At 35.2% G+C, this 27,950-nt stretch overlaps 4 protein-coding genes across 7 annotated transcripts; 1 reads left to right on the top strand and 3 right to left on the bottom strand.

Annotated features, from left to right (window-relative positions):
• Positions 1–237: 237 nt before the first annotated feature.
• Positions 238–10,395, bottom strand: LOC114713484 (F-box/LRR-repeat protein 14). The gene is made up of 16 exons (XM_028898150.1): positions 10,218–10,395; positions 8,831–9,100; positions 8,620–8,748; positions 8,303–8,510; positions 7,514–7,660; positions 6,882–6,956; positions 5,855–5,926; positions 5,044–5,115; positions 4,710–4,781; positions 4,528–4,599; positions 3,198–3,269; positions 2,801–2,872; positions 2,236–2,379; positions 1,448–1,519; positions 1,058–1,204; positions 238–761 (listed from the first exon to the last, which is right to left on the bottom strand). Exons 2-16 carry the CDS (start codon positions 9,026–9,028, stop codon positions 577–579), a joined length of 1,737 nt encoding a protein of 578 aa, XP_028753983.1. The 5' UTR covers positions 9,029–9,100; positions 10,218–10,395; the 3' UTR covers positions 238–576.
• Positions 10,396–14,220: 3,825 nt separating this feature from the next.
• Positions 14,221–16,517, top strand: LOC114713485 (glutamic acid-rich protein). The gene is made up of 3 exons (XM_028898151.1): positions 14,221–14,439; positions 15,867–15,931; positions 16,020–16,517. Exons 1-3 carry the CDS (start codon positions 14,314–14,316, stop codon positions 16,348–16,350), a joined length of 522 nt encoding a protein of 173 aa, XP_028753984.1. The 5' UTR covers positions 14,221–14,313; the 3' UTR covers positions 16,351–16,517.
• A 632-nt stretch (positions 16,518–17,149) lies between these two features.
• Positions 17,150–19,299, bottom strand: LOC114713475 (triphosphate tunnel metalloenzyme 3). Of its 4 annotated transcripts, none has more exons than XM_028898139.1 (2): positions 18,389–19,299; positions 17,150–18,125 (listed from the first exon to the last, which is right to left on the bottom strand). In XM_028898139.1, exon 1 carries the CDS (start codon positions 18,998–19,000, stop codon positions 18,392–18,394), a length of 609 nt encoding a protein of 202 aa, XP_028753972.1. In that variant the 5' UTR covers positions 19,001–19,299; the 3' UTR covers positions 17,150–18,125; positions 18,389–18,391. The 4 variants fall into 4 exon arrangements, with proteins under 4 accessions (XP_028753972.1, XP_028753974.1, XP_028753971.1 ...); XM_028898141.1 differs by having other exon boundaries at positions 17,150–17,444; XM_028898138.1 differs by having other exon boundaries at positions 18,393–19,299.
• Positions 19,300–19,898: 599 nt separating this feature from the next.
• On the bottom strand, positions 19,899–24,959 carry LOC114713486 (pyrophosphate-energized vacuolar membrane proton pump). Its single transcript, XM_028898152.1, has 8 exons — positions 24,613–24,959; positions 22,948–23,522; positions 22,169–22,548; positions 21,663–21,749; positions 21,242–21,572; positions 20,740–21,150; positions 20,571–20,630; positions 19,899–20,467 (listed from the first exon to the last, which is right to left on the bottom strand). The coding sequence occupies exons 1-8, from the start codon at positions 24,854–24,856 to the stop codon at positions 20,264–20,266; spliced, it is 2,292 nt and encodes a 763-aa protein (XP_028753985.1). The 5' UTR covers positions 24,857–24,959; the 3' UTR covers positions 19,899–20,263.
• Positions 24,960–27,950: the final 2,991 nt, after the last annotated feature.

Here is a 27,950-nt window from a genome sequence, read left to right as displayed (position 1 = left end):
CCATGAGAATCTGGAAAAAAAGAGATCAATCCAAATCCGTTGTCACCGAATAAAAAATGTGAAATAAAAATATTGCATCCAAGATCATGATAGTTCCTTACTATTTCTATTGAACCTAGTAACGAAGAAGTTTAATTAAATCCATCCTTTGATTTAAAACTATGAACATGACAAAATATTTATGCTCTGGCAAAATAAAATGATAAAGTATCTATGCTTTCAATCACTGGACTTTGGTGAAAATGAAACATTATTTATATAGCCATGTGCATTGAATAGACCGCAGTACCAACCGTGCACTGTTTAGAACATTTACTTGTTCCATCAGTGTGTTATTATACAGTGGAAAAGAGGCACTGAAAGGCCCAGTGAGTGAGCATCGGCATCCAAAAGGGGTGGGAAGAAAGATATGAAAATTGAAATTCACGTGCATAATTACATAAAGTGCGTACATTTATGAGAACCAACCCCTTCTTACCTTCTATTACTTGATGGCCATTTATGAATATTCAAGACAATGTCATCAGTATGTACAGATAGCTGCCCCAGGTTGAGAGACAATTCAATGTCCCTGGTCTATTCTGGTCGAAAGCTTATCAAATTGGGAAGCTCAGTTAAGTGAAGCTTCTTGATTTCAGATGCAGTAACTTTGCAAGACTCCAGATTTAGGGTGCGTAAGTTCTTCAAAGGCTTCAGATACCGAAGTCCTTCGTTGGTTATTTGAGAATTGGACACATTTAGTGACCTCAGTCCAGTTAATCCTGTATCACACAAACTCAAGGTCAAGCATAAAAGCATAGTTAAGATCTTGCACACATCTTCTAACGGCTATACCTCAGGAAATGACTGTTAAGAAACGAATAAAGTCCTTAAATTATAATAGAGCACGTGCGCCTAAGGTGAAGAATATGCAAGTCGAATCGGGACTTATCTGCTTCCTCTTTCAACCATGGAAGAAAGGGAAAGCAGAAGTACGACAGTTTGGTCACACAAGGAAACCCAATTTTATGCAATGTATGTTACAAGGTGCAATGTAACAAGAGGGATAAGAATATACCAGAGAGTAATTCCAAAGTTTTATCTGTCAAGTTGCAATTCTGGGACAGGTTTAACTGTGTCAGGGAGACAATGTCTTTAATATTTTGGACGCCTGCATCAGTTAATCCTCCACCACATATTTCAAGGGATTGTAGGTTCTTAAAGTCTGCCACGCGAAAACATACAAAAGCAATTAAATTATCAATATAACTTCATGCACAAGATACTGCAGACCCAGATTTTCAAATTACGTCAGTCAGCACCTTGTAACATTAATAATACGTCTCATAACAACAGCTGTGACTCAATCAGGTGCTTGAATGTAATTCTATTGTTAGCATGCAAATAGAATAAATAATTAATGAAAGAAATCGATCATGGACTGAGAGTCAGATTAATATACTCATACATCGTAAATATGCAGTGCCAGAGTCTGAAATTCGTGCTCCAAAAAGATCCAATTTTATCAATCCACTCAGACCTGCAAAAGATGAGCCAAAATGATAAAATGAACTACAGATGAAGCAAGGCAATATTCATTTCATTTAGTTTAAAGATGTTATCAATTTTCCCATGTTTTTTTACACTTGAAAATAGTACATTTGAAAAATTACTTGCCAAACGAAAACAGACATCAGAGATTATTGTGAAACTTTAACCTCTAATTGGAAAAATGGTGATGATGAATATGGTGATGCAGGTGAAAAGACAAAAGGAATATGTAATGTACAACAACAAGCCTTACTCAACTAGGTGGCATTGGCTACAAGGAATACGTATTGTAGTCTATGAAAATAAAAGCTTCTTCCTCTTTACAACATGGTCTTTTAGTTCTGTTAACATTCATCATTGTTCATCATTTAAAAGTAACCGGCACAGCCTGTACCATTATTAACTCACCACATATATGGACTTAAAGTAGAACGTGGGTTAAAACTGTTAAGGTATTGTGGAGGAATTAGAGGAGAGAGAGGAAGGAGAAGAAATCTGGGAAGAAGAACGAGAGAGACAGAGGGAGAAGAGAGAGAGGAGGGAAAATTCATTCCATTCATTTAAGCCATTCGCATGTCTCCTTAAAACTTACCCAGGCTCTTTATTTATAGGCCTAAGGACTTAGTAACTAATACTAACTCACTCCCTTCTTTCTATTATACTTACATATCAAAAACCACCAAACAAAAACACATAAATACGTACTAGTAAGTTTTGCAAGTCCAGCATCAGTAATCTGACGGGCATCCAGATTGAGCAATTTAAGAGACGTCAATCCTGACAGCCTTTTCAAGCCACTATCAGTTACCAAGGTAAATGACAGATTCAAACTTTCCAATTTGTTTAAACCTGGATAAAATTAAGAATGACGAGCAGCATCATGTGCACTTGTTCAGTCTATGTTATCCTCAATCATGATTAAATCAAATTGATAAGTAGATATAATGCAAATAGTATGTCATATATAGATGTTAGTGTAGGCATACGTGGACCTGCAAATATTAAGACAGACAAAAGAGATCTCTTTAGCTAAAAAATTGTGAAACCAGAAGAGCAAGAGGCATTGTATCTATGCTCATTAAGAAGGATTCAGCCACAATAGCACCCAAGCATTGGTAAGCAAGAATAAGCGAAAATATTTATTACGAAAACGGGCTTACTCAAATTTGTCTCCCAACATGCTACAGAATAAATTTTTTAACATGTTTACAGCCTATAGAGCAGACACTTTTCTGATTAGATAACTAGATATAGGATTTAATCATTCAACCTGATATATAACGCAGCCCATTGCTCCCAACTTCAGTGTCAGACAACTCCAAACTTTTCAGACAACTGAGACCTGAAAGAAGAAAATTTGTGACTTTCGTTTCATAGCAGGTATTGCTAACTCAAATATTTGAATCTAGAATCCTCACAATCTTTTAGAACCCTTTCTTCCCACTTGAAGAATAGGATTTAAAACAAGGATTTTTATCACATTAAAAATAAAACATGAGAGATTCATCTTTTGCAATAGATCATGAATTGGCCAAAAAAAAAACAGAGAGGAAGAAAACAGTACTATGAGCCTTTAAACTATATAGCGGACAGGAATATGAACCTTTAAACAATGTAATGGTCATTCAAAACTACAAAACAGAGATACACGAAATGCAAATGTAAACCTGTCAAATTAGCCAGCCCTTCATCACCTATCTTGCAAGAATCCAGATTCAAAAACTCCAAATTCATTAAACCTGTCAAGAATCAACCAATTATTGATGTGATTCAACACTCGGAAAAATTAGAATATACAAGTTGCACAAGCAATAATAGCAAATCAATGAGCCCTACTCGTCCATATAAGGCATGATGCATTCCCTTTAAGGAGTTTCTTAGAATTAGAGTCTCAAACATGAGGACTATTATCAAAAAATTACTGTCTTCTCAAGCAAGAATCACGTGTCAACTCTTCATGAACCTCATTAAGCTCCCCTTCATAACCACATATTATAAACTTCTCACGACGATTGAATCCAGCAACATAGCTGAGTTTGCTCTGGGTTCAATAACAGAACACCCAATGGTGAAGAGGAAGCCTAACTATAAAACACATGATTGCTTTGTTACAGGAGAAAACAGGGATAAAGATACCAAGAAGCAACATAGGATATGGGAAGTAGCTTTGGTGGCCTCACGGGGAAAACAGAAGAGCTTTTAACATTCTTTTCAATTACCCATTAGCCCGTTCATTTTACCCTTGTTTTGAATTTTAATATGCATGAAATAGGTTCTTTGTTGTTGAATTTCGTTGAGGAGACTTGTTACAGTTTTGTTTCAGGGGCTGCACTCCTAAATTCCTCTAAATATCAGGCATCCCGACATAGTAACTATTCCCGCTCAGATAACTTCAGCAGGACCAATTCTTTCCCAAATGAGTAAATAAATCCGTTAGAAGTATGATAGATGCATGCAGAAGACATTAGGATAACCAAAATGCCCAAAACCACATGCAAATTTCAATACCCAATATCACACAAGAGCTCTATCTGCTGCGCAATGAAATTGGAATTGCCAGCAATTGACATTAACAATTTTACAAATAGGAATTGTACACGCACTAAATTAGTAACCTTCTTAATCTGAATAGCTTTAATGGTACTGCAAACAATTGAGAGGTTTTTTGGTAACCATGGCTGGCCATGGGCGTACTCTATCACATATGCACAATAAAATATAATATATGCAAGCGGAATTAAATTAGAAATCGGTAAAAAAAAAAAAAGAATTATAAGAAACAGATGAAATGTAAGCAGGGTAATCATTTAACATATTTATTTTATCCAACTTTCTCTGGTTTCCTTTTTTTTGATTTTTTTTGCGCCCCGCGTGCCCCCCGGGGGGGTCCATAAACTTCACCCAGAAAGATTGGGCACATCAAGTTTATTTTTCAGCGTAGGGAAGAAAGTAAAAATGAGAAATACTCTTCTGCTGCACAGAGAGACCAGATACAACCTTTCAGATGAATCAGACATGCGTCTGTGATATTGTTGAATCCCAGGCTCAACCTCTTCAAGCTTTTAAGGCCTGCACAAAAGGGGATGGAAGTGTTAAACCTAGAATTTATTGCCTTGCAATTCTTCGAATTAGAAGCATGAATATGTAGTTTCGAAGCATGCTTTCATAGTTAAACTTACCGGAAATTTTTTCAAACCCATCATCAGAAAGACCACATCTATTAAGATTTAAGCAAGCCAAGGCTGCTAAGGCTGTAACAGAAATAATTATAAAATTAGAGAACTGACTAAACAAGTAGACATTGGAACAATAATCGGCATGAGCATCCAATAATATAATTTTTGACAGCTTTAGTGACAACTCATAAAGGACATTTCAAGGTCCTTAATTCTCCATTAAAACTTGATAAATAAACATAGTCATCCATAATGATCAATATTTGTTCCAGGAAAATGATGATGTCTAAAACTTGTGAAGCTTAAAGAAAACAAGTAGAAAGAAAAATGAAGTTACCAGCAATAGAATCTAAACATGAAGCAGTTATATTGCAACCTTCCATGTCCAAGGTAGTAAGCTTCTGCAAACCTGTAAATGCAAACCAGTAAAAAGTTACCACTTAAAAGTAGATGGCCGCATAGCATAACACACGAATCATATTGCACTTTGATAGAGTTAATCCTGTATCCTTCCCAAAAACCTACTGCAGCTGACAAAATAGAGTAAAAGTAGTAAAAGCTGTGCCTACAAGTTACAAAGAATAAAACAGTTTATGACCCAAGAAGCAAGAGTGGAGGAAGAATAGGTGAGGGCAGGTGCAGCCAGAAAGAGAGGCAGCAACTGGGAGTGGTCGGGTTACCATCTTGTAGAACTCTCGGTTTCAGTGGGTGTGTGTTAAGTCTTTTAGAAAGGTAGTAGCTTGTGGAGAGTTCTGGCATCTCAGATGCTAGCGTGTTCTTTGCATTCAGTTGCTGCAGCTATGTTTGTATTTCTGCTCTTAGGGTGTGAGGGGAGGACGGGTTTTAGCCAATACAAGGCACTACAGCATTGGTACTGATACAGTGTAACTTTGAATACAAAACACGAGTTCAGTTACATCTGTTTCCATTCAGTCTTCCCCCTTTTTTATCCTGATCTGAACCAAGCACGTTCTGGCTTTGGGGTTGAGTTTCACGGTTCTATCACACTTTAAACATATTGAATAAGTTAGACAGTTTTGATTGATGTTTAAAAAAAAAAAAAAGCCTTTTACATTATCTATTGGAGCATAATGCAGCAGCTGCTGTGTATTACATTGGGAAAGGATACCCAACACGATGAAAGATACCTCTCAAATAACTAATTCCAAGATCTGTAATACTGGTGTTGGAAATTAGTAACTCCTTGAGATTTGAAAGCCCTGAAACACCACAAACAGTCAAAACATGATAGTGACTTGAGTAATTGCATGTTAAAGCAAGAAGAGGAACGGATGATAGATGAACCCAGTCAGTTATCAAACATTTAAACCGCGGGATTTGGCATAAACTGATCAGATGTATGTATATGAGTCAAAACAAATAAAGTAATATGATCAAACATTCTAAACAATATTCAAGACTACTCAAGCAAAACATTGCTTTACCACGTAAGATATAAGATACTTGATCATATGTATGCATAAACAAAGTAAGTTCACACAGCATATAGATTCGATATTTGGCAATTTCTTTCCTTTCTACTTTCAATAATAGTAAGCATAACCAAAAGAGAATAAAAATTAAGTAAAAATTTAATTTCGTCCAGCTGCAATTGAATGTCATTCAACTGCAAATATTTATTGTCGTTGTCATAGTAGTTAATAAGACAAATGTTTGAAGAAACGATATTGTTATAGATCACTAATATTATAACTTTACATGTCATTTCAGATGCCGCTAGCATCACGAAAATTAACCTGGACACCAAAAACAAAAATTATATACATCTCAAACATCCTTCACATGCATAAAAAGCTTGTTCGATATCTGATGGAAAAACACATCATTCACATAACAAAAGACCATATATAATCCAAGCGGGCAAAATTTTCTTAATTATGCCCAAAACATAGAAATTAGCATATTTTAGGGAATTATCCATTCACTTCAAGAGGAAATGTTTTTCTCTCTCCCATGCCTTATCTTCTGTGGCTCAGCCATTTCTATTTGCCAATTTTAAACATGGGAAACGCCTGTGAATGAGACAGCTATATCATACAAAGACTTATGTCACCCATGAAGATCCACAATCCACAGACAAAAGAACACTCCCTTTTCATCATCAAATGAAACCTGCAAGACAAACACTACAATAAAAATACAACACCTAAATACCTGAGATAGCCTTTATGTCTGAATCTATGACACATTTGCAGCATCCGATATTAAGAGACTCCAGCTTTTTCAAACCTGTATAGCCAAAAAATTTCTGAGGAAATCAAGCATGATAGCATCAGGTCACTTTAACCACCATTCAAATCATTCCTAATTAAACAATCTAGGAAAAACCAAAAGGTAATAATAAAAATTCATCTTGCATTATCATATAAACTAATCTGATTGCACTATTTGTTTATACTAAACCGAAGCAATTGACTCAACAAACAGCATAAAATTATCAAATTTGAAGGTGTTCAGCACCTTTAAGATATATCAGAAATATATGAAATTGTCAATGAACATTCATCAAAAACCCATTAGAAGTAAAATAGGTTGGAATTCTAATTAAAAAGACAGGGGAAATATGTGATGAAGCAATCTAAGATAACGATCATATTCTTATTCCAGTCAAATGAACCTTATTTCAGGCTACACTACCCCATCAATTATACCTCTTGCTTAACTGTAGATAAAAACTCAAGCTTATTTTATATTACTACAGGAGAGGTTGGCAGTAAACAGTGCATGTATGTTTTAAGAAGAAATTCATCTGAGCTTAGAAACTGCAAAGTTTCGAGGAAAGAAACCTTTAAGATGAACAAAACCACCATGAATCTCTGGACACCTCTCCAGGTCCAACTTCTCCAGATTAACTAAATTGGAGAAGGTACGCATTCCATCAGGTGTAACAGTGCTGCTCCTTCGGATACTCAAGGAAGTCAAGTTTGAAAGACCTATGTAAGAAAATCAGCATTTGTTTATGACAATCAAAATGGACTCCTGAACTCTTAGCCAGTCAGCATAGTAAACACAAGTACATGATACCATTAAATACAATGCTATTATCTACTACATACATACAGTATGAAGAATACACAACATTTGATGAAGGTTGCACCTTATTTGAACATCATTATCCATACTACAACTATACAGCAACTATCATGCAAATAATATGTACTACATATATGGGACTCGAAAACTGTCACATAAAATATAATAACACACAACCACATACATATTTACTTGGAAATTCAAAAACACTTTTTATGACAATTCTATCCGTTATAAAATATCTTTTTTTTTAATGGTAAACTAGAAATTATAGAATGAAGGAATTCACAAATGTTGGTAGGATGCACTTAAACTTAAATCTTCAAATCAAAAAATTCGCATATCATGGAAAAGAAGAAAAGAAGACATTACATGACAGCATATCCCACAGATAGCATTCAAGATGAGCATAAAATTTCACCAAACTCTAGGCAAAGTCCCGTAATTGGAAGAAACTGCAAGATCTTGCTATAATCGTAAAATGACAGAGAGCTCCAGATTTTTTAAAAAAAAAAATTGTAATCATAAAAAAATAATATTACCACTAATGTGTTTAAGCCCATGTTCTGAGAATTGGTTGCAGAAATCAAGAGTTAATGCTTGAAGATTTGAGCAATCTTTCAGGAAACGCAATCCCTTATCTGTCACTTGAGACCGAGTAAGATCAACAGAGAGTAAAGATTCTCCTTGCGAAGATATTGTGTCCATCCAACCATCATGTACCCCAGGATATTCAGCCAAAAAAATATCCTATCATGTAGAAAAAACACCTCGTAAGGTGTACAGTTTTACAACTTCAATGCTTAAGTACTTAAACTTGAGAAATACTTTCAACTCCACCAAGCCTCTCGCACACTACCTGAAGAGCACAATCTCGGAAAGCTTCCAATGATACATCTGTGAGGCAATGAGAATCCACCAATTCATTGAAGATTTGCTGGCTTATGTCCCTTGGAAGAATTGAAAATGAACTATATTTGTCAATATCCTGTCACATTTCAATCTGTGAATCAGGCAACGAATGTAGACAAGAAATAACCCCCAGGCGTATGAACAAAAGAAAGCAGTACCTCACGTATTTTACGGATACATAGCTCCATGAGAGAAGGGCAACCACCCCCTTCTAAGTGATGACTTGCCATAGAATGCAAAGCTGTGGCTCTTGACCATTTTGCGCTAGCACTTCTACAATACCTTCTTGAGACTACTCTATGCAAACCATATTCAACGACTTGCTGATCTCGCTTCCTGGAACAGATTCCCCCCATTGCTTAATGGTTGATGAAGGTGCCAAAAAACAGCAATGTTCCCATTTCAGAAGGATATTCTGCTGGGATGAACTGCAGGAAGAAAAATAAACATAGCTTTACACTTGTATGTGATTGTGAGGAAGAAGAATAAATAAAGAGCCCTTGGGTGCAAAAATATTGTAGACTTGAACTCAGTAAACAAAAAAGTTCTTCCCTGATTTTGTAGGTTAACAATAAATTGTGAAATAGCACTAACGATCTCTAATACCGAAGCTTTTTGCACTACAATAGCAGTGATAGCAGAATTTTTAAACAGAAAAGCACAGACAGAAGGCATCATCATCCGTGTTTAATATTAGTAAGCAGTAATAACACTTTAGCAATGGCAGAGCGTAGAATAGGATATCCGTTCTTGTCCAGACGAATTAACCATAATACCAGATTATGAAAACTAGTCTCGGACCAATTCTTCTGGACAACAAATGACACTATGTTATCAACGATGGAAGCTTCATTTTCAAACATTATTGTGCATAATCGGGGCATGGGACCGCCGCTCTCACTCATCTTATTTAAATTACAAGAAAAATTAGTGATAGCAGAAGCATAACATAATTTTATCCATAAGCAGCTAAATAACAAGAGAAATTCTTGTGCACACCATTTCGTTTCTAATACAAAATTCTTGTATGCAGTGGGACTGAAGGAAATCTGTTACGTCAATGTAAATGCATGGTTCTCTCTCAAGCGTGAGCTCTGGAAGTCAGATTGATCTCCAACCCCAGAAGTGTGCAAAACTAAAAGCTCCAAATAGTAGATAACATTCCCGACTGTATATCTATAGCAATAAGTAACAATAATAATTTTAAGAAACATTATCTTGTGAAAAGATGAGGAATATGAAACAGTGTTCTCCCTCCAACGGGAAAATCAGAGAAAACACCATCGTTCAAAATGTTCTAAGAACCAAAGATGCAATCAGTTTTTACCCCCAAGGTATAAGCTGTACCTCTCCTTCAAATATAGCTCAATAAGTTAAAGTTTTCATTTCAAGGGAGGAAAAAGGCATAAACGAACCCACATATGAGTCGTTGATCTCCACCGCTAAATCATACCTCTTTATCTCACACACCAAGCAGAAGAGTATAAATACTTGGTCGACGGAAAGGGAAGATGAAAACGAAACAGAACTCTTGAATGAACATACCTTAAAGGCGAGCTCTTCGGTGAGAGACTGGAAGATCAAAAGCCGAAGAAGCCATGAAAAGTGAGTTTTAGGAACAGAACGAGGTAAACGGCAAGCAGAAATGAGAGGAAGCAACGAGGTGGTTTGGGGAGGAGGAGGAGGAGGAGGAAGAAGAAGGCGATGGAAGTGTGAGACAGTGAGAAGCCAAGCTACGCCATCTGTGCTTGCCGCGTGTCAATTGGCTCGGGGGTGTGGGGGAACTTCTGAATAATTAATAACTAAAATTAATCATCGATTATTGTTAATAATTAATGATTAATAGTTAATACGATAAAGGATGAGATAAGATTGAAAGGGGCGAGAGCAGGCGGGTCCCACGTTCGTGCTCAGGCTTCGCGTCCTGTTGGACCATTCTATTCTATTGTCCCCTCTCGCTCGTCGGCTAAACGTTGTCGTTTATCGGTTATTTACTCATCTCATTCTATCCATAGAACAGAAAGATAAAACATTTTTTAATTTTATTTATAAAATATTGAGAAAATTTTTTTATACAAATATACAATTTTACTTTTTATTTATTATTATATTAATTTTGTTTATATGAGATATAGTGTATATTAAATAAGGATAAAATTGAAAAGTTATTAAATTTTAAATGAGAGTTAGTAAAATTTAGGGTTTTTCTTAGTTTGTGTGAAATATGTTAGAAGTAATTTTTATAAATAAAATCAGAAAACTATTACTTAAGAGCTTATTTGAAATTACATTCAAAAAGTAATTATAAGTAAGTTTTATCCTCTACATACTTACCTAGGTCATTTCAAATGCGCCTAAGTCGATGTTGATACCCATACATAAATCTCTCTCTGAAGTAAAAAGCAATAAAATCATATATGAAAAAATTATGATGATCTAATTTCCTTGAAAAATTATATAAGGCCAAACTTTTATTAAATATAATGCATAATATACTAAAAAATGCTCCTGGACCACCATTGTTTAATGCAGATTTATTGCCTCTATTTACGGGAAAATACTAAAAAATGTTATAACAGAAAAAAAAATCACTTGACAAGTATCTATATTTTTTAATTTTTAATTTGTTGTGTGTACATATGTATTTATTAAATTGTTAATTTTGGTACGTTAATTCCGCGCAAGAGCAAAATTACAGAATTAACAATACCAATAGAAGTTTTTTTTTTTTTAATGCAGAGAAAATATTATTACTCCGAAAATTTACAAAAGGAACACATCAGAAGAAAATTGAAGTATTTAATAAAAAGAGAAAACAACAACTAATGAGATTGGGCGGAAAAAAATCGAATTCTTCACAATGTAGCAAATCGGGATTTAAATCCTACCGAAAAAGACACTTACATTTACTGCCCCAACCTTAAACAAAATTGTTTTGAATAGAAAGATTTATGTTGGCATGAAAAAAACAAAATGGCTTATATGATGAAAAAGAATTTCTTTTTAAAAGGCCTCTTATATCTGTGAGCTAAGGAGGCGCTAACATAAAAGATTTATTTAGAATAGTTTATAAGTAATTTTCCAATTATAATTTACGGAATACAAATTAATTATATGAAAAGAGTTGTAATGTTACATCTCGACTTATATAAAACATATTTATAAGTAATTTCTAACCTAAATAAGGTTATATAAGATTAATTCCCGATGGTTATATCAATATGTCATCGTCTTGCCGTGAATTTGAAGTGCTTGGAACTTTCAAAACTCTAATAATTTTCTTGGCCACTAAAACCTCTGCTCATTTTCTTGCACACCTATAATAGTTTGGCCATTCGGCATTTCAGTATTTGAGTAGTGTGAACTTTGTTTTGATGTTATTATTGCTTTGTTAAAAGCAAATAATATCATACAATATTTTAATTATCAAATCATTTAACTTTTTTAAATTTAAAGTTTTTTCCCCAAAAAAATGGCGCTTTTTTTGACCAAAGAAAAGTAATTGTCATGCTTGTATCCTTATGTTTTCAGAAATATATACAGTGACTTTTATCAATAATGAGACCTCAGTATCTGAAAATATCTTTAGTCACTATATTTCCATTTTATCCCATGGAACGTCTTTTTCAGCTATCAATTGTTATTGTTCACAGGCACGATGTTATCTTCTATCCTTTTTCATCTTCCAATTGATGATTCTTGTTCTGCAATCACTTCATTGCTAAAAAAGAAACAAATATTGCCAGTGAAATGGTTAAATTTATAACAGGAGTTAGTTGAAAATTAAATTTAGTTGAAAATATAAAATCTCAATTCACTTTATTTTTTAAATTTATAATTTATTCTCTAAAATATCCCCATCAACTACACATATTAAGGGTTTCTCTCTAAGGGTAACCATGATTAAAAAAAATTTACAAAAAATATGTTTGTTGCAAATAACTAATTTAATTAATTTTTTTAATTTATTCAAATAAGGGTTCAATTTAGTTTTTTTTATATGTTTTTTTAGCCTTACATTTATTGTATTGTTGCATCCATTGCATGTAATGCTGTTCGTTGTATTTTCTTGGATTTTTTTTTTTTTTTGCGGACTGATTTCTTGGATCTTTATTGTTGCAACCGGGTTTTTGTGGTTCCATGTGGTTTTATCATACAAGAGGGCCTAAAAATCCATGCATCATTTTGCTTTTTAGATCACACTGTCAAAAACAATAAAACATAAGATTTTTTTTATTATTAAATATTATTTTCCCTCCCTTTCCCTTTGCTTCAATCATCTTTACCCGAACGGAATGACAAGTGTTTATTAATATCCAACGATTTAGTTTTTACAGTACATGTGTGTCTCCCCAAATGGAACTGATGTGGGTTTCCTCAAAATACCAAATAAGTGTCTAAAAAGATTATACTCGTCTGATCCTTAATATAAGACATATTTAACTAATTTGATTAGATTAAGGAAGTTAGGTAAGCTAGTTAATTATAAGAAAAGTGACACATTTTTCCTAAAATACCATAATCATCTTTCTTAATACGTCATCTCCCTCTTCTACTTGATTATGGTTGAGAGGGTACCCATAGGGGTAATTTAGAAAAAATTGATAAATATAAGAAATGAGTCTTATATTTAGGATCAAAACCAACTCAAAACTTAAGTCCTGTATTAAGGACCAAAGGAGTAACATACTTATAATTACTTAGTACTCCCTCCGTTCCTTATTATAAGAGATATTTGATGCTTATGGCATGTTCCTATATATAAGAGACACTTAAAAGTTATCTCTACTTTTTTTGTGTTGATTTCCTATTTTACCCATATTTATTGTCTCCAATTCACACTCTCTCTCTTTCTCACTTCTCTTTCTTTTAATAATTTAATTGTTCTCTCTCATGCTTTTTCTCCTTATTAATTAGGGCATTTTTGGAAAAAAGATTATACTTTTTACACATTGATTGTTCTTAACTAATTTTAACTGTTTTTTTTATCAACGTAATTCAGTTATTCGTTTCTTATAATAAGTAATGGAGGGAGTATATAAATAATGCCAAACAAACACATGCTCGTTCAAGGAGATGAACCCAAACTACTAAATTTTTTTTCTTAAACACATACTGGCAATTGATACATTATCATCTCAATTTTTTTTATGTTCACTGAGAATAAAAGCATAGAGGTAGCTCGATTCTATTCTTTATTTTTATTTTTTTAAACAATATAAATTTTAGAAATAAAAAAATCTGTTTGAATCATTATTTTTTAAAAGAAGTAAACGGGCTTATAAGCCATAATCTCTGCAGAAAATAAATTAATATTCTTGAATTATTTTTAATTTTAAATTAATTATAAACGGTGCTCTTTGGACATGGCTATTATAATTTATTTTTTCATCATGTATAATCCATTTGATTCGACTGGTTAATTTTTTAAGCGTATTTTCAAAATTGAGGGATGAAGGAGAATTTATCAAAGCAAATTTTAATTTCAGGAGGTCTAACCGGACCAAGCTGTGGCCTGTGTCTTACCCTAACCGGACCATACACACAGTGATCCCCCTTGCCAATTCTCCTTCTCTCCACTCTCCCTGTCTCTCTCTGTCTCTCTCTCTCTCTCTCTCACTGAAATTGTTCTCTCTTCGAAATGTTGGCAATGGAGGATTCAACCTTCTGCTTGTCCAAGAGGGACATGTGGATTGACTCTTTCGTGGAGGTTGCCGTGGCGGTGGAATCTCTTCTTGCCTTCCAATCTCTTGCCTGCCTTCTAGTGGTATTATTATAATATTTATTGTTTCTTTTGTTTTGTTTTTTTGTTTTTTAAATTTTGCGACCTAGAGCTTAAGCATGACAGTAATTTCTGTTAATGGCGTCTCTGATAGTGTTCGTTTCACAATTTTCGTCTATGATTTTATGCTCTGTATGATTTTGGGTTTCATTGGAGTGTTATGTTTCTTCTTTGTTGTTTTGTTTAATTTTCAATTATTCATTCATTCACTTGCTTATTCTTTTGAGAAGGGTTTTGGGATTATGCTGAAACGTCACTTGTTTTTTGGTCAATATATTTGCTGCTTAAGCTAAACCGCCCCCCTAGAATACGAATAAGGACTGGATTCCTTGTTCGTTCTTAGGTTTTGTAATCAAATTATAAATTTTAAGAAAATTGCATCATGCGATACGGAACTATACAAATCAAATGTTACATTATCATCGTAAATTCATACCTGACCATAAAGACATAAGAAAATTTTCTTGGTAAAGAACCGTGTTTGTGGTTGTAAATAGACACTATAGTACTTTGGAATGGTGGCGCACAACTCTGCGTTTTTTGGTTCATCCTTCATTTTGCTAGATAGAAGGGTGCGCTTATACACCAAGTTTGCATATTGGCTTTGTAATTCAAATCCTGTGCATGGTTCTCTTCAATTCAATCGAGAATTCAATGGTGTTTAAAGCACGCTCTCTGGTTTGCTTTTATCTGTTGCGAATGAATGCACTTTAATATTTACCCTTTTGACAAGCTCGATAATTGCTTCGCATAACCCATGTACCATCGGTTCTTTATGTTCGTTTCTCTTCCACTTCTACTCCGCATCCCCCCCCCCGGGGTTCCCAAACCCAAAAAAAACGTAAACCAGGTTTTCAACATCAACAATGCGTTTCGATTGGCTAGTGATAGGTTTGATTTTTATTGTCATTTACATATGCCCTTTTCGTAAAATGGAAAAACTTTGCCCTTTAAAAGGTGACTGCTTTAGAAGAGTGCACTATGGGTTCTCCTGAAGGTCATGTCTACTTTAGGAGTATGCTTCATTTTGAAGTTTTAGCTTTGTAAGTTGTGTTTTCTTTTCACTGCCCTGCATTCTATGCCTGAAAAAGGGAGTATCTTCTATGTCCTTCTGGCCTTTCATCAGTCTGTCCTCCTTTCTGCTTGTGAATTCTCTGCAAAGAATTAGTACTGCTGAAAAACTGTATAATTGATCAATTTAAGCAGGTTAATCATTTGCATCCTTGCTCCTTTCTTGAAAGGCTATGCTAAAGTGGGATTGTGTCCTTTTTCCCTCTCTTATGCCCTCTGTTTTTGAACGTCACACGCTTAGTCTGTTTGAAATCATTTTGACGGGTTTGATGTATAATGTCTTCCAATATAATACAACTGCGAGAGTGAGTTGAATGAAAATTCTCACGTTTATCCTTCAGGCTGGATCTCTTCTTTACAACATCAACGATTCAACTTTGCATAAATTGTGCAGAATAGATGGAAGGTAAATCTAGGCATCTCCATAGAAGGCAATATTGTTCTTTTAGAGTTGGAAGATTACGTATTCTGATGTATGTTCATTCTTTTGTCAGCTTTCCTTTAGAAGAACTCCTTAAAGGAAAACGTGCTTACCTAGAAAATAAAGACGGAAGCGAGACAGACGAAGACGATGATGAAGACGATGAAGAGGCAAATGATCAGGATGATGATGATGATGGAGAAGAGGAATTCTCAGGTGAAGGTGAAGAAGAAGGGAATCCTGAGGATGACCCTGAGGCCAACGGTGCTGGAGGATCTGATGACGATGATGATGATGGTGAGGATGATGATGGTGATGATGGTGAGGATGAGGAGGAGGAAGAGGAAGAGGAGGAGGAAGAAGATGATGAAGAGGATGAGCCACCTGCCAAGAAGAGGAAGTGAGAATTGGATTAGGTACATTGTTTTCTCACCTTCCTTTGTAATGCCTAGTCTAGTTCCTAATAGAAGATTCTCCATCCTGTCGATCAGACATGATTCCTTGTGTCAAGGATTATAAATCATAAACATCTACAATTAGCGTATTCTCTTGTTATTATTTAGTTTGCTTTCATAGTTATATCCCTTTTCATTTGCCGCTACTTCATACATTGTATAAAAGAGAGACAAAAAAACAAAAACAAAAATAAAGAGACAAAAAAAACAAAATAGCTTTTGCCATTACAGGGAGAAAACAAAAAGACGAAAAAATACAGATTTCCCGAAAGGGGAAAAGATAAGAAAAAATTCATAAACAATCAGACAGTGGAGCAGTAATGGATGACCCAAAATACAAAGACCAGTAATACTTTTCATTTTTTAAAACAAAAATGGTTCTGGTGGGGTACTATTCACTCTAGTTTTTCAGCAGTGTTCAATTTTTTTAATAAATGAAATCAAATATCATCAGTTATCACTGCAAGTTTATTATGTTTTATAACTAGCCGTGCATATTAATTTTTCTCAAGAGAATCTTGTTAAAGCCTACAAAATTTTAAGATTTTTCTACGCAAAGGTACTTCCTACTTTATTTAAATGATTTTATTACATAACGTTTTTTTTTTTCTAAATTGAAATTTTCCGCCAAATATTTTAGCCTCCGCATTACCGTCAAGTCAAGTTTTGGATGCGCGTGAGATCGAGTCAATTCAGGTTAATTCAAGTGACTTTTTATGAAATTAAACAAAATGTCAAGACACAACAATTCATATAATCAGTTAAGCAATGAATTAAGCCATCACATCTCATCTCATTTTAAAGCCTGTTCAACCAATATGGCAGTGAAATGTACATAGAACTTGGCCTAAAGAAACTCAAATATAAAAGCCTAAAGTTTATTGACAATTCACTTCAAAAAGCCAATACGTGAAAGAAAATTAGGAAGCTATCTGCTTGAAGAAAGAGATACAAATGGTTCTCTTGTTGAAGGGGGAATATAAATAATATTCCGCAGCACTCTTTGACAGGAAGATGGATGCTTCTTTCCCATCAAAGTTAACCTGCAAGAATATTCATAATTATAACCCAATAATGTTACTAAAAAAGGTCACTGCATGTGTCTGTAACAACTTTATGCTGTGAAGTAGGAAATTTCGAGGATCCTTGGGCGACTTAGTGATCTATACCATGGCTTTAAATTAGGCTTTTGAAACTGAATGCTTCTAAAATGAAAACTGCATAAAATATAAACCATCAAAATCATGTTTCCGTACGGGCTGAGCGTATTATATCATAAAACAAATGGGTAGAGAATGCAAGTTTCTACAAAAGTAAATTGCAAAAGCAGTGCGACAAATAAAAATGGTCACTAGCTCACGCTTAATGATACCATCCATATTTACAACAGCAGCAAACAATACATACATTATGCATTTTGAAATTTAATCATGAGAGATTTCCAACAAGAAAATACGTATAACTGATTTTTTTTTTTTGGGACCATGTACAACTGTGATTTTGAAACCTTGATTTGAGCCTTCACTACTGATGTTACAAAGGAAAGGAGAAAGTGCAAAGTAGGGCTCATTTTATACAAGACGTCTCTCGGCTCATCTCAATTTCTGTACTACACCCATGCATGCCAAACTCAAGCGAAGGGCTATTGGCACTCAACAATACTCAGGACCCCAGGATACTTTTCCTAGCTTCTAAGATGCGTCAATAGCCATTAGTGGTATACTCTGCAAAACCATAATTGGTGTTTAATTCCGGTGTTGAGAGGAATATCGTAGTTTTGTAACCAAAATTAAGAAAACAGTCAAAAAATAAAAAGACAAAACTGATGATCTCAAACAATAATAGACAGAGGAAACCAATAGAATGTCACTTGGTGACTGAAAATAAGAACGAGGACTAGCCGGATAATTAAGAATACAAGATGCTTTAAAGTTCAAACCAGAACAACGAAATAATCATGATTAGTTCAAAAAGATTGAAATTTCACCCACTATGGCAGTTTCCCCGATCGAAAAATTGCAAACTTGGACATCTCCGAGTAAGAATACGCAATACCATTCTCCTTCAGAAAGTCCTCAAGAAGCTGCTTAGCCCTTTCAGGATCAGCACTCTCACACTCGATCTCATACAACGTTCCAAAACCAAAACTAGTCTCATCCACTTCCAATTCCAGACCCTTCCACTCATACACGCTCCTCACATTTCTAAAGCCTCCTAAGCCCACATATCCCTTCTCACCCACCACTCCAAACTCCTCCTTCACCCTCCTCAGCACTCTAGACTCCACCACCGAATCCAACCTCCCCGGTTCAGCCACGCAATCGCGACCGATCTTTGGGTCTAGATCCTCTTCATCCTCCTCCACCCGACTCACGCCGTCGACCAAGACCGCTTTAGCTTTGAGCGAAACGACACAGCGGGCGTCGTCGTCGAAGAATCGGAGCCGGAGAACGGCGCGGCGAGACGAGAGCTCCCCGGCTGCGCCGTCGAAGAACAGATTCTCTTGGCGATGGGTTTTAATGTGAAACGGAGCGAGTAAAGTCGTGACCAAACGATGAGCTTCAGCATTTCCCAACCGCAGCTTCACTTCCACCTCCATTGGGGATGATGAGGGAGGAGAAAGTAGGCGTCTGTTAAGTGCTCTGGTGGGAAAATTTAGGGTTCGTTTAGGAGGAAATACCAATGCGATGCGCTTTGGAAGAGGAATCCTTGGCGCGATCGAGCTGATGGAGAAGAGTAGCTGCGCCAGTGGTGGTGGTGGGGGTGATGGCGGCGGCGCTGCGTCTGCGAGCTTCCTCGAGTTCCTCTTTATCTTCGATCTTCACTTCGATTTTAGTTGGTCGCCTCAGCATTTTCTTGCGGAATCTGATTCTGGATGGGAAAAACACATGGTGAGATTGGCTTGTATATCTATCGTGTTTATGCTATCGCCTTTCGTTTCTGATACGTCGGGTCGGATCCCATAATTTCAAATATGCAATTCCCTGAAAATCCTAGGCCCAATTTCCGAATAGAATAATTTGAATCGAGCCTGAAAGTGAAATGCATATCTTCCCAAAAATTTTCAAATGCATTTGGAGAACATGAATGATTTTAAAAAGCTGAAAAAGGATAATTTAATTAATATTTTAGTTAATTATTGTAAAATAACTTAATATGAATTAATTAGACAAACTTACATAACAAAATTAACCCTCAAAAATCAAAATGTTCAATAATATCAATATTACGTTCCCATAGAGCAACATTACATATTTTTAAAACTTCAAGGAAAATATTGCGCTTGTCAAAAACTCAAAATACGAATTAGTAAACTTTCAAGGCGAATTTTCCATCCAAGGCCCAAAAGAAAAAAGGCGATTTTTCCATGTAACCCAACAACAACAACCATATATTCTAGCATTCAACCTGGCTTTGAACATTCCTTTCTTTTTTCTTTTTTCCTCGCCAACGGCTTTGAAAATTAATATTAAGATAATTTACAAGGGGACACTATCTCAAGGGAATATTAACTAATATATTGACAAAATGTTCTGATAAATCTCAAATGACAAGCAGGTGGAACTATTCGAACTGGAGATTGAAAATCATCATCATCATCAACCTCCCCTTTACAAGGAAAATTTCCTATAACAATTCAGCCTAGTTAACTATCTCAACAACTCACACGATAGGAGGACAGATATACTTGGGTTTTGCTGGGAGGGGTGCGGGGAAATAGCGGAAAAAGAAAGAGTGGGAAGTACAAGAGAGTTAAAAGAGCAACAACACAGACATGGTAGAAGGACTTGTTTTCTGTTTGTTTTTCTTCTTTGGCCATTTATATATCGAAATTACAGGTTACCCTCGTCGCAATCAAAGTTCATATCTTGAAGATCAGGCCACCGTGGGTAGCGAAGAAAGGAGCAAACACAAGAGACTCGACAGCCATGAGCTTGATCAGAATGTTAAGCGAGGGTCCAGATGTATCCTTGAGAGGGTCACCAATGGTGTCACCAATAACAGCTGCTTTGTGTGGATCTGACCCTTTTGGACCAAGTGTTCTTGCATGTTCAGTAGCACCAGCCTAATAAATCACACAGTCACCCAAAAAAAAAGAAATTGAAAACATGAGACCATATAATAATAAGCCATATTTTGTTGCCAAAAATGCCCAGTCAAATCCTCACCTCAATGTATTTCTTGGCATTATCCCACGCACCACCAGTGTTGGAAGCTGAGATAGCAATCTATTTACACAGTTCAATATGAAAATGAGTTTAAAACAAACATGGAACTCAAAAGCTGCCTGCCATGGACGATATATGACTGTGATGGTAGAAAATATGGTGAACCTACCTGTACGCCAGATACAAGGGATCCAGCAAGAACACCAGATAGCGTTTCAACGCCAAAAATTATTCCAACGATGAGAGGCGTAAGCATGACAAGAGCACCAGGGGGGATCATCTCCTTAATGGAAGCATCAGTGGAGATCTTCACACATGTGGCATAGTCAGGCTTGGTGGTTCCCTCTAACAAACCTGGCATGGTGTTGAATTGCCTGCGTACTTCCTCAACCATCTTCAAAGCCGCCTTTCCAACACTCTTCATGGTCATAGCAGAAAACCAGTAAGGAAGCATAGCGCCCACAATTAAACCAATAAAAACCTTCGGAGTCAGCACATCAACAGTTGAAATAGCAGCTCTGCTCACAAAAGCACCGAAAAGTGCAAGAGACACCAGGGCGGCAGAACCAATTGCAAACCCCTACACAGCAGAAGAACAAGAGATCTCAAGTGTCAACCAAAAAAACTAATATTTCCACCGAACAAAAAGGAATCTGAATGAAAATCCAAACCTTTCCAATAGCAGCAGTTGTGTTTCCTGCGGCATCAAGAGCATCAGTCCTCTCTCGAATTCTGTGACTCATGCCTGCCATCTCAGCAATACCACCAGCATTGTCACTGATTGGACCATACGCGTCAATGGCCAAACCAGTAGCTATGGTACTCAACATCCCAAGTGCAGCAACTGCAATACCGTACATGGCAGCAAAGCTGAAACTAACAAAAATGCCAACTGCTATGGCAAAAATTGGAATGATGACAGACTTGTATCCCAAGGCAAGGCCAAATATAACGTTGGTAGCAGCACCAGTCCTGCAGGAGTCTGCAACGTCTTGCACAGGGCTGCAGCAACAATAAAAAGAGCTAATGAAACCAACACCTAAAGAATCAGATTAAAAAAAAAAAAAAGCAAAATGGCCCAAAAGGGCCTACCTGTAAGCATTGCTGGTATAGTACTCAGTCACAAATCCAATAATTAGCCCTGCCCACAGACCAACAGCAACACACAAAAATAGCTGCCTGCAAATCAAAACCATTTAAATGAGTCCTCAGATAGGAGAATTAAATGCTACTTTCCCATTTGTATGCCAGATTTTAGATCAGACCTACCACACCAGATTTTTTCCCAGATCTAATTGGAATCAAATTTACTAAATCCAGTTTGTACAGATCAATATGTCCTGTATTTAGTGACTAATCAAATTGATTATAACATCACAATATCAGAGAAATTGTTGCATGGGAGTACCAATTATCAGTCAAAAGAGCAGTCAGATGAAGTTACTTGGGAAATACGTTATGTAAAATCTGTGACGAAGTTCATCCGGTCATTAAGAATATAACTACAAACTGTAATCCCCCCCAATACCCACAAGTAATGCCGACCCCATCCCTTTCAATGATTCCTACATTAAGAAAGTGATTGCTAAAGGACTAACCAATTCTTCACATCTTTCTGGTCTCCGAAGTTGAATATAGTGAAGGAAGATGGAAGTGCAATCCAACTAGCAATTGCAATCCCAATAGTCATCAAAACAGTGGAAATAATGAGTTGTTTTTTCAATGCTGGCTCAATTTCCTTAACAGTCTTTATCTCAAAGAAGTCAGTTGCAAATAAGGTGGTGAGCAAACAAACAACGATTCCCACGGAACTGATAATGAGAGGAAACAACATTGCAGTCAACTCATGATTCACCCCAAATGAGGAGATGGAGGCAACAACTAGAGCAGCACAGGATGATTCGGCATATGAACCAAAAAGGTCAGATCCCATTCCAGCTATATCACCAACATTATCACCAACATTATCTGCTATCACCTGAGTACACAAAAGTTTGTTCAGATATGGGATGAGTAGACAGTAAGGCGAAACATTAGCATATCTTTCCCTCCAGTTCTATTTATAGAATATTTTTAACCAAGTAATAAAAATTAAGAAAGATAGTTAAAATAGTTAAGTCTTAATTTAGTAAAAAATTACTATAACATTTTCAAATTACCCTTAACTAAATCTATTAACTTGTACCTTTGAATCTTAAAGCCAAAATTGAACCAATTAGATATGTGAGCATTTTTGGAAATATTTTACAAATGCTTCACTAGATTTTATACAGTGTTTTATGATAAGAATCAAGCGGAAATTCTAGAACAACCTTATAGTAAGGATGGGATGGCGCAATAAAAGGGGAGAGACTAACTTCAGCATATTCGTACTTACAGCTGGATTTCTTGGGTCATCCTCAGGAATGTTTCTTTCAACCTTGCCAACAAGGTCGGCACCAACATCAGCGGCCTTAGTATAAATGCCTCCACCAACTCTGCCAAACAGAGCCATAGAAGACCCACCCAGACCATAGCCAGTGATGGCCTCGAAAAGACCACTCCAGTCATCACCATAGTAAAGCTTGAACAAGTTGATAGCAATGTACAGAACCAAAAGACCATTTGCAGCTAGGAGAAATCCCATAACTGCACCAGATCTAAATGCAGTGATGAAGGCCTTCCCAACGCCCTTTCTTGCCTCCAGTGTGGTTCGTGCGTTGGCATAAGTAGCAATTTTCATCCCAAGGAAACCAGAAATAACTGACGTGACTGCACCAAGCACGAAAGATGCAGTGCTGAAAATCGCAGTTGCAAGAGCCGGCTTACACATTTTAGTTTTGTCATAGGTGCAAGGTTGTTGGCTTGTACTGAATCCCTCCACAGAACCAAGGAAAAGGAATATCAAGATTGCAAAAGCCACCATGAAGATTCCCACATACTTATATTCGGTGAAGAGAAAAGACGTTGCCCCTGCAATATCAGAGCACCAAGATAGAAGTGAACCAAGCTTTTAACCTTCCGTTAAAAAGCACAAGCAATCCATTTCCTCTTCCACATACTCATAAGCAAATTTTCACGAAAAGGACGAATTACATGTTTCAAATTATAATATTCCCAGACTACGAGCTTTTTTTTTAGAAAAAAATAAAAGTTGACATGAAAAACGGGAAAAAGAAACTTCTAAAGAATTAAATTTCAAACCAGTTATCTCAATTTTTATACAAGTTCTCCCTCATCTCCCTCCCTCTCCCTTTCCCCTCTCTATCACTGTTCAACATCACGAATTTTCTTTTCCTCTTGTCTTTCTCTTTTCTGTTCAGTATCCCCTGAGAAACGACTCGAAACTCATTTACCCAACAAGCACTGGAAGAATCACATAACTGATATTGCAGATAATAGAGCCATCTCATATAATGTAAGAAAAAATCGCGAGAATTGGCTAAAAAAATCTACGGCAGTCTGACGTTCCCTGTGTATGAAAAATAGCGAATAAAAAGTGAAGGGGGAAAAACGGTGGGGAAAAAAAGATCGAACAAATTCTAATTGTGAATTATGATAATTGGAAGCGTGGGTCCAGATTCCATTTCCCGGACCTGCCTCCATCGTCAATTAAAAAAAAAATTGAAATACTACAGTGATGGCATCATGAAGGGTTCATTGTGAACGCCATCTAGGCCGTCGAGATATCTCTAGAGTGTTTCAGATTTCGCGCTTTTATGGAATTAGAAACCCAAAAAAAAAAGAGAGAAATTATAGCAAAGAGCCAACGAGCATTGATTTCTTTATACCAAAAAAAAAAATGATTATTGAATTCAATGCTACCGAACTTCGAGGCACCAGAAATGACGTAGAAACCAAGTAAAGCTCAAAATTTCAAGCGAGCTTTCTTCGTGGCATATCAAGCACGACACCGGAATGAAAATTGAAATTCACTGCTTCGGAAGTAAAAAATACACACGCCGAGATCTACTCATGAGAACAATTATGAAACATCTCAAGGAAAAAGAATCAAATTAATGACAAGAAAACTCAAACAGAGCATCAAAGGAGAGAAAGAAACCTTCTGATATAGCGCCCTGAATTTCAGCACATTTTATGACGACACTGTGGTCGTTGATCCCTTCCTCTTCTTCGATGAGATAATCATTGTACCCATTCTTGCTATTCGGAGAACTGTCGCTAGAAGCAGAGAGCTTGACTCTTGAAACGAGAATCCACTGAAACAAAGCGAACCCAATTCCGATAACAGCACATACCGGAATCAGAATCTCGGTTCCGAGATCGGGGAGAATCGCCGCCACCATGGCCAAGCGCCAACAAGGGAGTTGAGCTTTGAAGCGGGGAAAAGGCACAGTCTAGGGGAGTGAGAAAGAATGTGTGAATGCTAAGCTGGTTGGAGAGGAGGGTCTAATATAGAATGGGAGGAGAGAGAAAGAGAGAAGGAAGAGATAGGGATCGAGAATGATGAGGGACAAAGGAAGGTGTGTGGTGGAGAATATAAAATTGTAAAATCAGAAGGATAGGATAGCTAATTTCTAATTTTGCTATTCCCAAATCTTGATTTTTCACCTTTCCGTGCTTTCTCCTTCTAATATGGAAATGAGAAAGTAATTAATTTAACTACTATTGGTCTTATTATTATATAGAGTCTTCATTTTTATATTTAAACTATTTATACTGTTAATTATATAAAATATACAACTAACAATAATATATTATTCATAAGTAATATGCTAACTCTAAATTTCATATAGTATATGAACAAAAACGTGTCTTATTATCAATTTATCAATCATAAACAGCCCTAATAGATTAAATTAGTCAAATTACTATTTTAATTAAGTGGGTAACATTTGGTACCCATGATCCCATTATATTACATGACATTGTATAATGCATGATGGATGTAGTTATACCGAAGCAAGATTCAGAATGAAACAATTGCCCCCCGAAAATAGATACAGAAGAGGAACTTTTTTGTTTTGTCCTTTTTCATATTTAAATAAATAATTTATCAAGATACTAAATTATAAATTCTTGATAAGAGATGTAGACAGGTAAAATATCACTGTCAAGCAAAAATATGATAATCAAATTTTAATTAATGGGTAATTTTTTCTATTACATGATTTTCAAAAAATGATGTCCGACAGTATTCTATGTGAATATATTTAAATACTCCATCACATATTAAGATTCACTGTGTAGTTAAATTGTTTCATTTACAATTTATGAGCCCAGACAGCCTTTTGTATATTGAATATATTTTATAGTATCTTTTCTTTCTTTGTTTTGTTGTCACATAAAGTTTAGATAAATTGGATCACAATCACTCCTTAAGGTCAGAATATGATTCAAGGCCTAAAAAATTTATAGTATTTTTTCTAACTCAATTAAAATGTGCGTGTATAATATATATATATATATATATATTAAAATAGAGAGAATTACATACAAAGACAATAGAAAATACAAAATCCCAAATCAGCATTCCTTATAACAATTTAACATGTTTCGTAAATAACAACATATTTTTGTGAACGTCTTAGATTTGTAATTTCGTAATTTTCCCATTAAAATACTGACTGATAGCATAGTCGTATTAAATTCTTTTTGTTTTTTTTGTGTGCCAGTAGTCGTATTAGATTCGACCTTATAAAATTGCACGAGAGAGATATGTGCACAAATTAGCTTCTAATATGTGTATGGGCATATGAAAAGAATATATTCCTTTAAGTAAGCTTAGAAAATTTAATTTATCAATAATAATAAAATTATATTCAAGGAGCTGCTCTACCCTCACTTAAGCTTAATAATTCTCAAGTCTAAGAAGATCACATGCTAGATAAACACATAAAGAGAAAAAGGAAAAAAGAAAAGTTCCCTGAGCTCATCCCATGAAGAATCAAACTTTAACACTTTTTTTTTTCAATATAAAGTATTATTCCTACACTTTTTATCATGATAAATATATTGCGGTTGAAGTGTACAATTTTAACAAGAAAATGAAGGTAAGAAACCAAGAATATTAGGTCCGGCAGCTGAATAAAAAATTATTTATTAAATATAAAGGAACCAAAGGACCGGCCATGGATTTAGAACGGAACACGTAAATGTTAAGTCATTAAAATAGTAAATGTCAAAAAATGACACGTTTACTACGAGTCTACAAGGAACACTGCGTATTTTTAAAATCATTTAAATTGCTCTCAACAAAAAATTATTTAAATAAAAAAACTTTGATGACAACCGACAATGACGAATTTTGTTTGACCAATAATCAATCAACAATTTGTAACAATAACTCAAACAAGAGAGAATTCAGGTCAAAAAACAACAGAGGGGATTATTAATTGAGCAATAAATGGTGATTTCCTAATGAAAAGTCGTAATTTTACAATTGATACATATATAGCATGATTGATTATGCATTATAAATTTGAAATTATTAATCAACACAAAAAACACAATACAAAAATAAAATCAATTTTTTTTTAATTTCTACGTCGTTATTTATTTTAATATTTTCCTTCCCGTGTATTTTTATTTGGATATTATTATTAGCATGTTGCATTTAATTAACAAAGTTGTTCATGTTTAAACCCAAAATAAATGTGAAGGAATTAGGCAATGGATATGGATGAACCCAGACCCGGATTACTCAATCCAATGGTAGCCCACACGTCATATTTAATACTGGCCTGCGTCTTGATCTTATCCTTTCATGTTGACGTTAATATTCAATGACCAGCTTGGCACCATCCTTTCCCAATTAATAAACACTCCCGTACTGTCAAATGCCCATTCGTTAATTTTTTTTCCAGGTTGAAAATGAAGTTTAGATAGTACTAGTATAATATATTTCAGAAATTCTTTTTCCTTTTCTCATAACTTATCTTTTATAAAAAATTTGAACTGAGTATTACCTCTATTTTTTAATATAAAAATTTATTTGATTTTTATTTTAGTCCTAAATATAAGACCCTAATTATTCTGTCTCTCATATTTATCTATTTTTTGATATAGTCCTTATAATAATGGTAATACACTTCATAAGCAATGATGTTTTAGAAAAGACAACATCTATTTATTACGAATAATTAACTTAATCAATTTTTATAATCTATTCAAATTAGTCAACTAGTTCTTATATTAAGAACAAGATAGTATTTTAAATCTCATTAAAATGAAAATATTAATTATTTAATCTTTCAATTTTCAACTCTTCTCCAAATAAATTGACTATTGTTCTGTCATCAATCTCTGTGGTGCTGCTTAGGATGCATAGGATTAAAATTATAACCAATGATAAGAACTGAATTATTAAAAGAATTAAATTTGAGTAACTTAGTCGCAATGAGTTAATCTTAAGAGATTAATGTACAATCAAATTAAAAG

Source organism: Neltuma alba, unplaced genomic scaffold, assembly GCF_004799145.2.
Source record: "Neltuma alba isolate B1F8T4 unplaced genomic scaffold, ASM479914v2 tig00011428_pilon, whole genome shotgun sequence".
Classification (NCBI taxonomy): domain Eukaryota; kingdom Viridiplantae; phylum Streptophyta; class Magnoliopsida; order Fabales; family Fabaceae; genus Neltuma; species Neltuma alba.
Note: the sequence above shows the minus strand (reverse complement) of the source record. Positions and strands in the feature narration are given on the sequence as shown.